This window comes from Protopterus annectens, chromosome 9.part0 (assembly GCF_019279795.1).
Source record: "Protopterus annectens isolate FY-2018-M chromosome 9.part0, PAN1.0, whole genome shotgun sequence".
Classification (NCBI taxonomy): Eukaryota; Metazoa; Chordata; order Ceratodontiformes; family Protopteridae; genus Protopterus; species Protopterus annectens.
In genome coordinates, this window is record NC_056743.1 from 646,919,705 (window position 1) to 646,937,607 (window position 17,903).

The 17,903-nt window shown below is 42.5% G+C and overlaps 1 protein-coding gene across 1 annotated transcript in view; it reads right to left on the reverse strand.

Moving 5' to 3' along the window:
* Positions 1–328: 328 nt before the first annotated feature.
* CLIC1 (chloride intracellular channel 1) overlaps positions 329–17,903 on the reverse strand; it is a 622,132-nt gene continuing 604,557 nt past the window's right edge. Inside the window, exons 5-6 of the mRNA XM_044083235.1 lie at positions 4,396–4,577; positions 329–2,983 (exon numbers count right to left, since the gene is read on the reverse strand). Of these exons, the coding sequence (XP_043939170.1) occupies positions 2,822–2,983; positions 4,396–4,577 (344 nt within the window). The 3' untranslated portion in view covers positions 329–2,821. The remainder of the gene's footprint in view (positions 2,984–4,395; positions 4,578–17,903) is intronic.

Here is a 17,903-nt window from a genome sequence, read left to right on the forward strand (position 1 = left end):
ATGCAAGTGTACTGCTGCAGTAGAAAGCCACAAGTAAGCGCAGACTTGCAGCAAAATACTAAGCAGAGAAAACAGCAGCTGCCTTGGTTGGCCACATAATCCTTGCAATTACTTGTGTTTCAGCTGAATGAACTACATGGCAGTCACAGTCTTCAAAAATACAAAGAATTAAATGTCAAACTAATCCTTCTAACATAGTCTAGCTGGCCTTAAAAATCCAATTCATATATTACACATTTCCCCTTTTTAACTCTTTATGCAGTGTCATCATACATTGTTAAAGTACAAGAAAAATGAGACAAAAAAAAAACAAGCAGTTTGCTCTACATTCACGTCACTACAAACTGCTTTTATTTTTTTCCAGTCAATTCTTAAAAATTGGTAATGGGCAAAAATATGTATACGAAGCAGCTGCATATCTTAAAAAGAAGCAATTTTAATACACATTACTGCTCATACAGTTAGCATTAGTTATTCATTTTAAAAAAGCTTCTATGATCTCTGGAACGACAACCACATTCAGTATCTAAATTTTTACCTTAAATTTACCTTCCACTGTTAAGTGCATGATATTAATGCCCCTACTTCTGCAGTTACAAGCAGCCCAGTGCAACGATGTACGGGTATGTCTACCAAGGTATGACAAAAGTAATTCAGGTAAGCAATGCAGATGGCGTTGGCAATTACATGGCAGAAAACTGAAGTACTTTCAGTAGAGTATTTCATCTGAAAACATGATTAGCAATGCAGCACCTACCAAAAATCTCTCTCCCCCCTTCCCTTTCCCTTACCTCACAAGAAGCATCATCTACCATCATATCTATACTGGCATATTATGCAAAGATTAACATTGGAAGCAATCTTTTCTTACTCAAAATTTGGCACTTATCCCCCCGCTTTGAAGGATAAGACTGAACACCTCTAACGAGCATGATTTTATAAGTTAATGCAAGCCACAGACATTCAGAAACTAATAACTACTGGACTCTGTTCACACTACATTTTACAAAACCTAAATGGTTACAAAGTTTCTGCCAGTTAATTGGGAGGAGAAAAATACTCATGTTACAATGCCTTTCCACCACTTTTAATCTACATTTTTTTTCTCTTCATTTCTGCTTTACAAACTCTTGCCATATCGAAATTAGAATTCACAAACTCAGCCATCACCTCCAAATTACATAAAAAAATACAGTCAGTCAATGATATACACAGCTAGACAACAGCAGAAAGTGGCAAACTAATCAGAGAAAAACTATACCAGAGGTTAAACACAGATAGCAAAACTCGCAAAATGAGAGAGAAAAGGTTAAAAGATACAACCAGCACTACTATCCTATTCATCGCTGCAGCATGTTCACTGAAGTTATCAGCATGAGATTTTGATGATGGCATCCCTCCAAAATGCATTTTCCCAGTCTTTTATTTTTAACACAGATATCAAGCACAAATGGACTGTATTCTATACTTTTACATAAAAATATAGCTGGACTATATTTGCTTACTGACAAAATATGCCTGGGATCTTCACATCAGTTTACCTTTACATGTGCGTAATGCACATGTGTGAAAGCAAAAGGACAGAAAGGACGTTTGCCAGTTTTTGCATAGTCGAAAAAAAATGCATCGAATGTGCAATGAGCGAATTGCACAGTGACATTCGCTCATTGCAGATTTATTTTGGGTGTGAATTGCACTATAGTGGGGATTGGGAAATTGACCCTTTCCCCACTGTAGTGCGATCTCGGAGTAAGAATATTAAAGTAGGGGTGTAGGGGGGCTTGCCCCCTGCATTACATTGTGTGTTCGACATTGGAGTTCAAGACTCAGCAAATCTGCTGTTCGATTTGCTGAGTTTTGAACTTCGGTGATGTTGGATACCCAGAATTCGGCATTTCGGTTCACCCAACGGGCCGTTTGACATTATTTTCCATTTCAAAGGTAAACCCTTCATATCACATACTAAAGGGTTCAAAAGAAAGGGTAACATGTTGATTAAGTACATCCTCAAAAAGACAGGACCCTAAACATTAAATCACTTTTGTACAGCAACGATGTACAAAAACAAACTGCAAAATGCCCAGGCAGGTAAACTGTCACTGCCAGTAGGCTTTACAATGCATAGTACTATACAGTGGTAGGACAGCAACATACCAAACACTGTCAGGTGGCTATCAGCTGTTCATGTTCAAGCTGTTCACGTTCACATTCTTCCACGAGTAGAAAAGCAGCCTGCATGTTTTTAAGACTAACCAAGACCATGATCACTTTCTTGGCAGTGCTGCTCTTATCAGGGCCGTGATCATTTCCTTGGCAGCACTGCTATTAGGAGGCCAATCAATAGACAGGTTAAAATACTAGGGAGGAGGAAATAAATGGATGTTTACCTTACCTTGTTCAGTTCTGCAAATCCTTCTCAAAAGCACAAAGTTACAGAAATAGCTTACATTTCTGTGACCATTAGTATACTTCCTTGGGCATCTGCATTATTCTACAGACATCACAATACTGAAGAAAGACATGACCTTTATTTTCAACAGGCAAGCTGCACTGTACAAGAATGTGTTGAATGGTAATAAAGCAATAAATGTGACCCTTCACTAAACTTCAGAACCAAGTAAGGATCAATGCACACTTGCAAATATGCATACAGTAGTCTAAAATAGCAAATGCTGCTACCAACCAATCAGATAAGCAGGAGCTACAGCATGGTATTAGGAGTTTCTGTCCAGACAGCACATGAACATCCTTTTCTTTGTTTCCCCTACTCAGGACCAACTCTAAGTTCAGCTTCCCCACTCCCCACCCATTCTGGCTTCATTTATTTCAGGTGCTTTGCCACTGAAGCATATGCATATTCAATCTCATAATCGGCAGGACAGGTGTTAGAAAACTCTTCTCGTGCATATGCATTGGTCAGGTACCTCCATACTCCAGTGAATTCTCGTGGAATTTCAAAGTTTCTGTACTTTTTGGAAGCAACCTATATTAAAAGAAAAATGAACATTATTTGTCCTGCTAACTTATTTTATATTCCTCATACAATCACTTACTTCAAGTATTCTTTCTTTAGGATCCAGACAGGTAAATGCAAAATTCTTAAACTCCAAAAAAAACTACTAAAAGTACACAAAACAAATGCCCTCAGCAACTGCGAATGCACTCTTTCAAAACAACACCCACATCAACACATACATCCACATCTCATGGAGCATCTACTTCTAAGCCCATAAGTCAAATCACCACACAATCCAACATACTGGTCATTGGAGACTCTATTGCAAGAGGCACTGAGTGTGTGACTGACACACTCTGACACACACACACACTGACACACACACACACTGACACACACACACACTGACACACACACACACTGACACACACACACACACACACAGACACACACACACACACACACACACACAGACACACACACAGACACACACACAGACACACACACAGACACACACACAGACACACACACACACACACACACACACACACACACACACACACACACAAAAAAAACTACTTGATTAAGAAAAAAAATCACAGTCAGCAACTTACTACAGGGGACAGTATCTGCCACATTATGCACACACTTGGGTCACTGGATTACAAGTATCAGTACAACTCAGTCACAGTCCATGTGAGTGTAAATGACCAGAGATGTACCTCCGTAGACCATATGATGAGACACATCATGGAGTTCTCGTAATATGTTTCAAAGGCTGGCATTAGCCTAGCACTGAGCATAATTGTACCTTCTCCAAGGATGATGACACAACAAGAACAAAAGATAACAGACTTTAAAAATTGGCTTAGTCTCTGACATCATTCTAAGGGAGTGCAATAGTTGTCAGTATGTAAGGAGATGGTCAGACCACGCTGCTTTGCCATGGATGGTCTGCACCTCCCCCTATAGGCTTTTGAAAATTAGCCAAAACACCCCAACCCATAGTGCCATTTTTAGGCAATGCCAAACTGAAAGCACTTCCAACATAGTAAATCAAAACCAAGAAAATCTAAAGGTGTTACTGCTCAACGCTAGTAGTCTAAACAAAAAACTCCACTCCTAGAAAATGCAAACATCTGTGCAGTCACAGACTGTTTTGAAGCTGCAGACGGCACACTGGCAGTGCGTGGCTAAAATGCCTTCAACCTATTTAAACTACTACACAGACAGGGACTTAAAATGGCGACTTAAAGTGGAGATGTCTTGAATTCCATCAAAAATATACCTCACGGCTGGGCTGAAGCAAAAAAAGTTTTTTACTTAATAAATCGCAATACACTCCGCAATAACTCCTTATATTAAAAATAAAGACAGTCACAGAACAGTAATATGGAGGAGGATAAGGATGTACTGGGACATGAAGATGGCGCACTCACCTTTACAATGTGGAGTTTTGGGAGAAGGTTGCAGTCAGCCAGAGTCAGTTCATCTCCATCCAAAAACCTCCTGTTTGACTCTGTGACCTCCTCTGCACAGTTTTCATCAATTTCATATGGAAGGGGTGTCATGAAGTAGTCGTTTAATGCTTTCAGTGCTTTAAGCAGTCCTTTTTCTAGAGCTACATAAAGATGGAAAACAAGGATTAAGATTTTCAACAGCAAATAAACTGGACTCTAGGAAAGAAGCAGCACTTTAAGCATGTACGCTCACACCACATTAATATCCAGGTAAGGCTGGTAGTACTCTCCAAAGTCTTTTGCCCTAGCTCCCAGCAGTAAACTGCCACACCACCTTCCCAGAGTTTCAGGCTAGGGACCTTCCACTGTATACTCTTGCTTAAGTCAACATTGCAAATGGTTGTGTGTCACTGAACAGTCTAGCCAAGATGTCGATAAGCAGCCTGTCACCAGTTTGCCACATATGCAGTCTTATCAGTCAAACTTTTTAAAAGTGATCAAATTAAAATACTTAAGCATGCATAAAAAGATGGAAAATTACTTTTTGCAAAGACAGACAAGAAAGAAAACAGGCTATACTTCCCCCCAGCAAATTATGAACTACATGAATTACTAGATCTAAAGCTAAACTACCTGATTTTACAAAGCAAAGACAATTGCAAAGAAGAAATTTCAATTCAAAAGCTACAGGTAGCGCTCATCTGTTATGTTCACTCAGGTATGTGGTTTATACGTGTTAATACAAAAACAGATTAAATCAAGTAGGATTTCACATAGTCACATACTAATAAGCTTTTTTTTTTTACTTCTGGCTTTCTAGCTTATTCAAAAAAATGTTTCTCTCTCTTTTGGTCCTTTAGCTTCCTGGCCCAAGGAAAGTTATAGGTCTTGCAAACATAGGACAGAATTAAATATTCTTATCCTATATACAACTGCTGTAGTTCCCAGCAGAAGTTAACAGCTTCAGTTACTAACTTCTGCTGTGAAATGGAAAAATATAAAAGGTAACATGTTACATCTTTGCACACCTTAGGAATACACATCACTGAAGGTCAAGTCATAGTCATAATTTACCTACTTACAAGGCTTAACTGCAGGTTTCACGTCTGTTACACCATGACTCAAAGCACTGGCATATTTAAACTATAAAGCTCACACTGGGCACTACAGCTGCCTTTTACAAGGCCATGATGTATAAAGATAATACTCACATGGCATGACTACCTTAAGTAAGAGATTAGACATATTCAAGTGTTTAAGATACACCGGGATCTTCAGTAAACTAACTTACTGAGGCAGTGTGGGATATCCCCTCAGCCCATTCTCAAACTCTTCTACTTAGTGAAGTAGTTCTGGTGAACAGAAAATGTATTACTGATTTTGAGCACCTTCAAAAACACGGCACTGTGATGCCCAGTGGGAGCACAGTATTTAAATGAGGAATCAGGCCTTGGTATAGAGATGCCTGTTGCCCCAAAGGAAAGGAACATTCCTTAGTTTGTTCTGAGCAGAATTCTGCACTGGCATGGACCCAAAAGGCTCACACCAGGCCACCAAGCTCATTTTGGAAACCATACATTAGCAATTGTGATTACAATTGCAGTAAATACCAGAGGTACACCCCTCATTGATAAGATCAGACCATAAACAAATCTCACTGGACATCCATATTCCATCCCCACCCCTAGCCAAGAAAACCACGGTGAAGAACTTCTCAAAAGCAAACTTCACACTTCTCAAAACTGAGGTGGAATCCTTCAAAGCCCCCGGGCCAGTGGAAAATACGGCCCAAAATGCAGAATCCTTTACAAAAGCATTCTATGGACACCTACAGGAATGCATGAAGCATGCTATCCCAGATAAAACCAAGACTCACTCCTCCAAAGGCAGGAGACCTGTCTGGTGGACCCCGGCCATAAATAAGCTATACATCAAAAGGAGAAAGCTACTACACGACAGAGCAAAATCCCAAAAAGGGAAGGCGTCACTATCAGTACTAGCAAGAAACTACCTCATAAAATCATCCAAGGCCAGCTTCGATAGAAAAATTGCACAAGACACTAAAGATAATTACAAGGCCTTCTTTAGTCATGTCAGAAACCTGGAAGGCAACTCCCAGATATGCTCTGAGTTGGTGCAAAATGACACAAAATACACTGAACCCACAGACATTGCCAACATCCTGGCAGAAAGGTTCAGTGCAAACCCCCCAAAAGAGCAAATGTCTATCCCAACAGAGTGTAGCCTTCTTGAGATCACAGATGCACAGGTGAGGGCTGCCCTCTCCAAAGCAAAAAACGCAGTTTGGCTAAAGAAACTCCAGCTCTACTCAGTTGCGTACCGCCTACTCAGAGGCGATCAGTGTCTGACGTATAAAGCCATGTCCAACCCAGAATTAATGGACATGCTTCACCTCAGGAAATCCAAATCCCTTAGAGCTACATGCTCCAGGGACTTGAACCTCAGCACAGAAATAAATAGGACATGCTGGAGGGACAGATTCATATCCCAGAGGCTCCCCTCGCTCTGGAACAAAATCCCATCCATGTTAGGCAGAGCCCCTTCACTGACCCTCAAAAGAGAACCTTGACGTGTGGATGGGAGATCATAAGTTTACCCCTGGTATCTCTTCTGTGTCCCTGCTTGACAGAGGTACAGTAAACTAACCTTAAAAGGGCTACCTTCTGTGACCTACTATACAGAGGCACAGTCAACTAATGTAGGGGTGGCGAAAGCCAAACACACTCTGGCTAGGCTTATAAATGCCCTAGGGCAGATAGCCTAGTATCAACCTATGAACCTAAAAACAGAATCAAGATGAATGACAAACACAACATGAATCCTCACCTGCTCCCAAAGTGTGTGCATAAATCCGAAAAGCAGTCTTGCTCTTTTACAAGAGAGCAAAATAGAACAGGTGGAGGACCATATTCTTCCATGCAGCAAAAAGGTTAATATCCAAGATGCACCACTCTGAGAAGGCATTGACCAGACAGAATTCCCATTTATTAGCAGGGCCCACGTGTGGGAGAAGCAACAGTTAGAAGCAAGGGCACAATCCATCAAGTACACGTTTCTGAGGTCAAATAGGGAATACATTTCCAACAACTAGGTCATCTGTAAGTACCCAAAAGATACAGAATCCTCAATTAAGGCTATTCTTGCTCAACTCTTTACCTGCAAAAGCAGAGGGCATAAGTCAAAGTGGTTTTGTTTGAACTGTTAGAAGGGAAGGCCAAAAGTACTTCTGATTTAAAGGTCAGCCCCCCTAGCGACTGATGAGATAGGACCTCTTCTCTAAGCACCCAATGCATAGATGACACCCTGAAACTAAACTACAACTGCTGAAACATCTTCATTAACAAAGGAAACCTTTTGGTCTGAGTAGGTGTATTATAAAATCAGCCATGTAACTTCACTGAGTCAAGAACTTGAAAAATTGTGATGAGCCTCAAGTAATCAGCGGTCTTATTTTAATCAAATCATTGTCAGGATGAGGAAAGTACAGTTGTGTACACTTACCATAAATGTAGTTGTTAGAGTGTTATTCACTGTTGCAGTCATCACACTTGGGTTATCTGCCTGCAGGTAGCCCTCAGTCGGCCCGAATACCAGAGTCTTGAGATTTCCGCATCGGATGCTGTCGTCTCCTCCATGGCGTCAGGTCGTCAGGGGTATAAAACATGCAGCCGATGCTATTACATCAGTTTTTCTTGCCCCAGATGTCAGGAGCCCCCCAAAAAGGAAGCAATTACATGGTGTGGAACAGCTCCACTAAAAAGTAAATACTATTGCCATAAGATATGGCCAAAAAGAGGATAGGTAGAAAGAATAGAAGTCAGGGGGCTGGAGGGAGGGTAAAGTACAGTTGTGTACACTTAGCATAAATGTAGATGTTAGAGTGTATTCACTGTTGCAGTCATCACATTTGGGTTATCTGCCTGCAGGTAGCCCTCAGCTGGCCTGAATATCGGAGTCTTCATATTTCTGCATCGAATGCTGTCTCCTTTACCATGGTATCAGGTCGTCAGGGGTATAAAACATGCAGCCAAAGCCATTACATCCGTTTTTCTAGTCCCAGATGTCAGGTGCCCCCACAATGGGAAGCAATTAAATGGTATAGTGAACCCCCATCAAAAAGCAAATATACAGAAAAAAAATATACCAACCAGAAGGAGAGGTAGAGCCCAGATAAGTCAGGGGGCTGGAGGGAGGGTAACAAGGACTGCAACAGTGAATACACTTGAACATCTACATTTATGGCAAGTGTACACAACTGCACTATATTCATGTTTCACTGTTGCAGTCATCAGATTTGGGTCAATTCCCAAAGCTAAGGAAGGGAGGAGGAAGTTAAAGAGCATTAGGGCCAGCTATTAATCCCTGCAAGACTGCAGTGGCAAAACCAGCTCTGGATTTAGAAAAGATAAGCAAGTGGTCACGCTTGGTGAAGGTATGTACAGAGCCCCAGGAGGCAGCTTCTAGGATGTCCCTGGTAGGGACCCTCTGAGAAATGCCGCAGAGATGCAGGGCTGGTGGAATGTGATCTTATCCCCTGTGGGGTAGGTTTTCCATGGTGCTTGTAGCAGAAATGAATGCAATGGGCTATCCATTTTGAAATGGTTTGCATTGAAATGGCCTTCCCCTCTGCCCCTACTGCAAAGCTAACAGCTGCTCTGATTTTCTGATAGATTCTATTTGGACAGGACTAAGTCTAAGTTGTCTGTGCACGTCCAGAGAGTACAGGATTCGTTCCCCTTTGTTTTGTGGATTAGGGAAAAAGTATGCAAATGAATGGACTGATTTAAGGCCAAAGAAGACACCACCTTGGGCATAAAGGAAGGAAGGATTAGTCCTGAGGGAAACCCTGTCCACATGGAAGATAATGAAGGATTCCACTGCCATGTAATTCAGACACTCTTTTTTGCTGAAATGTCAGCTAGAAGGAAGGCTGTTTTCTAAGAAAGGAATTTCAACTCTGCTGTTGCAGCTGGCTCAAAGGGGGGGGGTGAGCTTTTCCAATACAAAGCTAAGGTTCGAGGCTGGAGTGGGAGAGTTCTCCTGGTGGGGGGGGGGTCTTAAATTTTTGGCCCCTCTAAGAAACTGCTTTAGCAAGGGGTGAGAGAATAGGGTGGCTCAGTATTATAATGTGCTGAAATGGCAGAGGCATGAATTTTAATTGAGAAGGATAGACCCCTGTGAAGCATTTTTGTTAAGTACTGTAGAATATGAGGTAAGCTGGGCACTCGTGCCCATCCCCTGAGCCAGGCTCCCAAAGCAGTATCTTTTCCATTTTACAGCATAGAATTTTATAGTACTAGCCCTCCTTGCCTCCAGAATGACATCCAGTACCTGCTTACTGAGGGTTGCTAAGGGAGAGCTCAAGGAATAAGCCAGGCTGCAAGGTTCAGGGTTTGAAGCTGAGGGCGCAGAATCTGGGCCTCTTGCTGGGACAGCAGGGAAGGGGTCTGAAGCAGGTGTCATGGTTGAAGCAGGTGTCATAGTTGTAGCAGTGTCATACTGTGCAAGAGGGAGTACCAGTGCTGGCATGGCCAGTCTGGTGCAATCAGTACTGTCCTTGGCTCATCCTGTTTGATCTTTAGTAGAACCTTCGAGAGGAGAGGCAGAGAGGGAAAGGCATAAACAGTGAGGTTTTCCCAGGTAAAGGACAGGACATCCACTTTCCAAGCTTGGCTGTGAGGAGTCCTTGTGCAGAATTTGTGCAATTGGTAGTTCTGAGGGGAGGCAAACGGGTCTACCTCTGGCGTCCACCATTTGTTCCTCAAGAGGTTGAATATTTTGGATTCTAGTTTCTATTCATGTGGGCCCATGAGATTTCTGCTTAAGTAGTCTGCCAGTGAATTTAGTTTGCCTGGCAGGAAATGATCTTGCAGGTGTACTTGGTAGCACAAGGCTGTATTCCACAGAGCCATGGCTAGTTTGCAGAGAGGATACGAGTGGGTTCCCCCCTGCTTGTTTATGTACCACATAACTGTGGTGTTGTCTGTCTTTACCAATAGTTTCCCTGGAAGAGTACGGTCTTTGAAGGCTGTCACAGCATTCTGTACAGCTAACATTTCTTTTTGATTGATATGCAGGTGCATCTGTCTCAGGGTCAATTTGCCCCGAATGCACTGTCCTGCCATGTGAGCCCCCCATGCATAGTCTGATGTGTCTGTTGCTAGGGTTTGGGTGGTGGGGATAGAGTGAAAGGGAGTCCCTTGTTGTGGTAGCAAGCCTCTGCCCACCAAAGGAACTCTGTCTTGATACAAGGAATGATAGAAATCATTGTTTCCAGGTCCTGAGAATGTTGACACCATAGGCTTTTTAGATACAATTGGAGTTTCTTCATATGCAGTCTCGCATATGGAATTAGTAAAATGCAAGAGACTATGGAACCCCAGGGGCTTGCAGTATTTTCCTTGCAGACAGCTGGGGTTTTGTGGTCAATAGTTGGAAGTAGGTTGTCAGATGAACTTTTTTCTCCGGAGTGAGGAATGCCATCTGGGAAGTTGTGTTCAAGCTTGCTCCCAGAATACAATCGGTTGGCAAGGTACTAGGTGAGCTTTCTTTTCATTGATGGTGTACCCCAGTGAGGTTAGAACTTTCTTTACGAATGCCAGGTGTTATAATAACAAGTCCTGGCTTTCTGCCTGAATCAGACAATCGTCCAAGCATAGGTAAATTTGAATATTTCTCTGCCTGCAAAATGCAATGGCTGGAGCTTGACACTTTGTGAATACCGTGGGCGCAGTAGATAAGCCAAAGGGAAGTGCAGAGAATTGCATGGAGCCTGCCCTGAAGTGTAGGTATTTCCTGCAAGATTCCCTTATTGGGATGTGCAGGTAAGCTTCCTTTAAGTCTAGGGTTGTCAGCCAGGCATCCTTGGCTAGCATGGGAAGAAGCTGTTACAGAGTTAGCATTTTGAATTTTGGAACTACCAGAAAGGTGTTGAGAATAGAGAGGTCCAGGACAGGACGCCAGGAGTTGTCTTTTCTGGGTACCAGAAAAAGTCTTGAATAAAAACCTTGTCCCCTTTGTTCTGCTGGGACAGGCTGAATAGCCATGATATTAAGAGAGAGAACCTGCTTTTGGGCCTCCAACCATTGATTTGTGGGTAGGTCTGGCCAACCATTTGGGGTTGGTAGAGTGTGAAAGTGGAATCTGTATCCTTGGGAAACTATGTTCAAAACCCATTTGTCTTAGGTAATGAGTATCCAGTTTTTTGCATGCATGGCGAGCCTTCCTCCTAAGGGAGCAGGTGGTACAGCAGGGCTTGGAAGGGTTAAGGTTAAGTCACTATGCCATTTTTCCCTAAGGGGGATGGGGCTTATTACTCCCTGCTTTGGATGTGGGAGCCACCCGCTGCTTAGGTCTTTGCGTAGCCTGAGACTGTAGCGTAGGTGGTCTGCTGTTCCTGGGTTTGGAATGAAAAGGACTAGAAGGGACTGGAAAGGACCAGTTCTTTGAAGGCCAATGCCTACTGAATCTGGGAGGCTGTACTTGTAGGAAACCTTTAACAGTTTGCATAGATTTAGCTTTTTCCTCCATCCTTTGGATGACTACTTCTGTTTTGTTGCCAAAAACGCAGTCTTGGTTTAAGGGAGCATCCAGTAATTTAGCTTTTACATGATCTGGCAAGTTTTGTTCCTTAAGCCAAGCATACCTTCTAAGTACAGACCCAATGACAACAGCCCTGCAAGATGCTTCTAAAGCATCAAAACCACATTGCAAAGCATGCTTACCAACTTGTTCTACAGAATGCATTAAATCCCGTTATTTGTTTTTTGTTCAGTACAGTTAGGAATCATCATTTTCTGTTTAAGTAGCCCCATAACATGCTGCTGATACTTTACAAATGAAACTGGCAATTTAAAGCACTAATGGCCAAAGTAGTAGAAGTGTATACTTCCTTACCCCATCTGTCTAAAGCTCTAGAATCCCCACCAGAAGGGGTAGGATTTTTGGCAGCAGTAGCCTTAATGCCTTTTGGTCCTTGGGAAATGGTCTGTGGATCCGGAGAGGGATTCTTGAAGAGGAACTTGTGAGAGTCAGGTACTCTACTACTGGTCAGGTTTTCTGGGAGCTGGAGGTAAAGTGTCTGGGGAAAGGCTAGATTCCAAAAAGGCATCATCTACAATGTCCAGAACAGGAGGGATAGCTAAAGGCCTGTGTTGAGGTAGGAGTAAGAATTCCCTAAGCCTCTTTTGGAGTCAGAGTAATCCTGACTTTCCCTATGGAAATGCTCCCAGAGTGTGTGCAAGGTTTCATCGAAGGAAAAAAGTCTTCTGGAAGTGAAGCAGAGGGAATGAAATCCTCTGCATCTGAATCCTCATTAGTAGATAAGGGCAAATCCTGGTAATCAGAAGGAGCAGAAATATCAGATTCCTGTTCAGAAGAATAAGAAAGAAAATCAGTTCTAGGTCTCTTAGAGGGGGAAGGCTGGCTTCCCCTAATTAAGGTAATAAGGTCTTCAGCCATTCTAAGCATTTGGCATATGGGCCTGAGCCTGCGGTTTGGTAGTCGGTTTTCTAGGTGTGGTGCGAGTTTTAGGCTTGGATGAAAATTATGGCATTGGTTTAAAATGCAAGTCTGTAGGCCTGAATACACCCTCAGAAGCCAGTGCCTGCACAGTGGCTCTGGACCCATCCAAGGTAGAGACAACCGCAGGTTCCACAGTCGAAGAAGCATCTTGCGGCATACTGGACTCCGAATGGGTCTCAGTAGAGGCCGGCAAATCTGAAGTAGTGGGCATCAGGGGCTGTGCAAATAAGCTTCTTTTAAGTCTAGGGTGGCTAGCCAAGGTGTCCTTGGCTAGCATAAGTAGCTGTTGCAGAGAATTGACATATCTAGGACAGGGCGCCAAGAGCCCTCTTTTCTGGGCACCAGAACAGTCTGGAGTAGAAATCCTGTCCCCTTTGCTCTATTGGCACAGATTGAATAGCCCTGATACTGAGAAGAGAAACTTGCTTTTGAGCCTCTGCCCACTGGTTTGGAGGAAGGTCTGGCAACCTGCTTGGGGTTGGCAGTGAGTGGAAGTGGAATATGTATCCCTGGGATACAATGTTTAGGACCCATCGGTCCTGGGTAATGAACATCCAGTTTTTTGCATGCAGGGCAAGTTTTCCTCCTAGGGGTGCAAGTACTTGGGCCTTACTGGGAAGCAGGACAGACAAGTCATTGTGAACTTTTTCCATAAGGGGATGGCTTACCACTCCCTGTTTTAGATAAGGCAGCACTCCATTGTTTAGATCTCTGTATACCCTGAGACTGTAGTCTTGGTGGCCTGTTGCCTCTGGGTTTGGACTGAGGATGACTGGGAGGGACTGGAAAGGACCAGTTTTTAGAAGGCCAATGCCTACTGAATCTAGGTGGCTGCATCTGTAAGAAATGTTTAACAGTTTGCATAGATTTAGCTTTTTCCTCCATCTTAAGAACTACTGCTTTTGCGCCAAACAAAACTTTCCTGGTTTAATGGAGCACCTAATAATTTTGCTTCAACATGGTCTGGCAAGATTTGCTCCTTCAGCCAAGCATGCCTTCTCAGTACAGACCCAGTGACAGCAGCCCTACAAGATGTTTCTAAGGCATCAAAACCACACTGCAAAGTAGGTTTACTAACTTGGTTTGCAGAATGCATTAACTCTTGTAAATCTTTTATCTTCTGCACAATCTGGAAGCAACAAAATTTTTTGTTTAATTAGTTCCATAATATGCTGCTGGTACTTCATGTGAAACTGGCAATTCAAAGCCCTGATGGCAAGAGTAGCAGAGGTATATACCTTCTTACCCCATCTGTCTAAAGCTCTAGAATCCCTGTCCGAAGGGGTAGGGATTTTGGCTGTAGTAGCCTTAATGCCTTTAGGTCTCTGGATCCGCAGTGGGATCCTTAAAGAGAAATTTGTGAGAGTCAGGTACACTGTCGTACCTGTCAGGCTTTCTAGGAGTTGGTGGTAAAGTATCAGGAGTAAGACTGGATTCCATGAACACATCATCTACAATGTCCAGGACAGGGGGGTATAGCTAGAGGTCTGTGCTGAGGCAAGTCTAAAAATTCTCTGAGTCTCTTTTTGGACTGAGGGTAGTCCTGGCATTCCAAGTGGAAATGCTCTCTTAAAGTATGCAAGGTTTCATCAAAAGAAGTCCTCTGGAGGGGAGGCAGAGGGCATGGAATCCTCTGCATCTGAATCCTCATAGGTAGCTAAGGGTACGTCCTGGTAATCGGAGGGATCAGAGTCAAATCATTTCTTTGTCTTTTAGGCTGGCTTCCCCTAATTAAAGTTATAAGATCTTCAGCCATTCTAAGCATTTGTTTCTGTGGCAAGGGGGCTTGAGCATGCACTTTGCTAGTCGGTTTCTAGGCATTGTGTGAAATCTGGGCTTGAGAAACTCAGTTGTTTTAGTCAAAAACAAAGTTGTCGGCTTAACGCGAACATCAGGTCGGAATACACCCTCAGAAGCCGGTGCCTGCACAGCGGCTCCAGTCCCATCCAAGGTACAGACATCCGCAGGTTCCATAGTCGAAGCATCTTGCAGCATACTGGACTCCGAATGGGTCTCAGCAGAGGCCTGCAAATCTGTAGAAGCATGTATCAAGGGCTGCAAAAGGGCCTCACTGAGTACCGACGGACTGGCGACTAGCTTAACGGAAGCATCAGCAGCAGTTTTGGACTTGTGCGGTCTGTCTCTGTCTTCAAACTTACATTTTTTCAGAAGATTGGTAGTTGGATGGTTTATCGAAGCCATTTCGGAATGTGGAGAATGAGAGAGAAACAATTTAGTGACAAAGATAGCCCGACGACGAATAGTTCAGACGTTAAACAAGGCACAAAACCTGCAGCGAGGAATGCAGTGGTCTTGGCCTAGACAGAGGAAGCAGTAAGAAAGAAAATCTCTGAGGTATTTGCTTTCCATAGGCAAGACAATTGTTAACTTTTTCTGACATTGGTTAGAGCAAGAAAAAAAGGGTCCCCAACGGGGTACTTAGCTTTAGAAGACTTCGGGTCTGAAACTCAAAAACTAACATTTCAGGTAGCAGCCAACTGGTACATGTGAACTGCTTGCGCTTCGGGGTCCCACTCAGCAAGAAAAGCTGATGTAATGGTGTCGGCTGCATGTTTTATACCCCTGACGTCATGGAAGAGGCGAAAGCATCAGACGTGGAAATCTCAAGACTCTAGTATTCGGGCTGATTGAGGGCTACCTGCAGGCAGATAACCCAAGTGTGATGACTGCAACAGTGGAACAAGAAGAACATCAGCCATCTCTATCAGCAGCAGAGATGCTGTGGATGCAAAACAAATATAAGCCATGCCACAGGCAAATTGTTTTGAACATAAGCTGGAACTGCTGTAATGTTTCACTTTGATATTAACAATATTAAAGAACAAAGTTGCTCTAACCCCAGTGGGGTAAGAAGCATAAAACTACCTTAGCAAGCCTACTACAAAGCTTAATGTCAATATCTTCTGGTACAACTGTGTCAGACAAATTCCTTAACAGACAAAGTAAAGGATACAACAACTGGCTCAACACCCGATAAAAGATGCACTGTAGCCTTTATATTCTTAAAACTACAGTTTACCTATTGAATTTGAAAATACAAGTTTGGAAAGTAGCATGACTGAGGAAATAAATGTTTTGAAGAAAGGAAGAAAATATCAAATTCATGGCAAAAGCCTCCAAAAACATCAGAACCAACACATTCAAATGTACGAAGTAACCTCAAATATAACCATTTAGGAAAAAATCTTCCTGAAAAATACACTCTTTCAGAATCATTTCTATCACATCCTCATCAATAAACTCAGAGGAGAGTCCTACTGGAAAGGAGGTGTGCCATCCCTCTAACAGCCATCCTGTGTTTTACACCAAAAAAGGCTATAAAAGCAAACCGTGGAACACATTCAAACAGTAACATTTGATAATATATAATGACTGAAAATTTTGGAATAAATGCATTTGATCTGTAAGTCTCACAGAAATATTAGCACTGAAGCCATTAGAACAATCCTGTGTAGGACTTATGAAAACTATTTTGTGGATTTGAAAAAGTAAAGACCGGTATTCATAGTCCTGGGCTTTACCTTTTCCTAGTAAATTCGTGAAAAGTGGTGCTACTTGTTTATGCAAACTATGGTTTTTAAGATGACTATATAAATGCGGAGACCTTTTTATAAACATGCCTCCCTATCACAAAAGTGTAATATGACTATGGCATAAGCAACAGGGAGGCAGCTGATACGCTGACAAAGGACAAAGGGCATTACACATCTGTGCATAAACAGGATTCATACAGAAGAATCCATAACGAGCTCACTTGAATACCAAATGTGTAAATTGCCCTGAACCCACTCCAGTAAGAAGCAATTTAACAGAAGAATAAGGGGTTGCGACAGGAAGGGAAAAAGTTTCAATAGGCCAGAGTTATGCTTGTGCAAACATGGGCAAGCTACTGAATTGATTGCTGGGAAAAATGCTTCATTTGGAGTCCCTGAAGTGCTTGTGCTTAACTTGGATATACTGCTGAAGGGATCAGTGGGGAAATATTTTATTTTGGTGCATGGACATACTGTTGAAGGGATTGGTGGGGGAGGCTTTTCATTTTGGTTCTTGTGCATCTTATTATACTTGAGGCATTTCACATTAGCAGAAATGGCCTCTACGAATCTTGCCTTTGTTATGCTCATTAGTCATCATCAAGGATACCCCCTACTGCATCTGCCCAAATGACCATGAATACCGGACCAGAGTCTTCTGACTGACAGAAGACTTGTTGCAAACTTCTTATGCTTTGGCATAGTTTGCATTCTCTTTTTGTAAACTATTGGAAAGGGTTTTTAATGTATCCTCCTTCAATATACTGCAAGCAGAAAAGCAGTTGTCAAATTTTTGCAGTACACTGCATGCTAATGTGAACTGACTTCTTAAAGCACGGTATCCAAATATAATTTCTTCAGCGTCCGTGCCCTTAACAGGAGTAACTTTTGCTGATTAAACCAAACAGCTGTACACCTTTTACCATATCACAGATTATGAGCTCCTAGCCTTTAAGCAGCCTCAGACAAGCAAACTACTAAGTGCCATTGACCTAATGCAAGCCACTCCCTTTTCACTTCAGAATAATGTCCAATAAATCAGTTAGAAAACTTTAATAATAAGATCCAAATCACAATCAATTATTTTTTCAACTAAGTGAACTGATCCTTCTCAGGCCCTTTACATCCATGATATGGGCCGGCAAGGTTAAACAGAGTATACATGGACAATTTAGTGCAAATAATCAAAAAAGAAGTCATGTTTTTACCATAAACATTCCATCTGTGTTGTTGGTCTATATTAACTTGTGGGTCTCTGGTCCAACCCTCGGAACCAACTCGGCCATTTCACTAGCTTGAGATTCGAAGCTTGAGCTCCTCCTCCCTAGCCGTAATGCCTCTTTCCCCACAGTACCTCAGATAGAGAGTTTGCTGACACAGTATCGTATC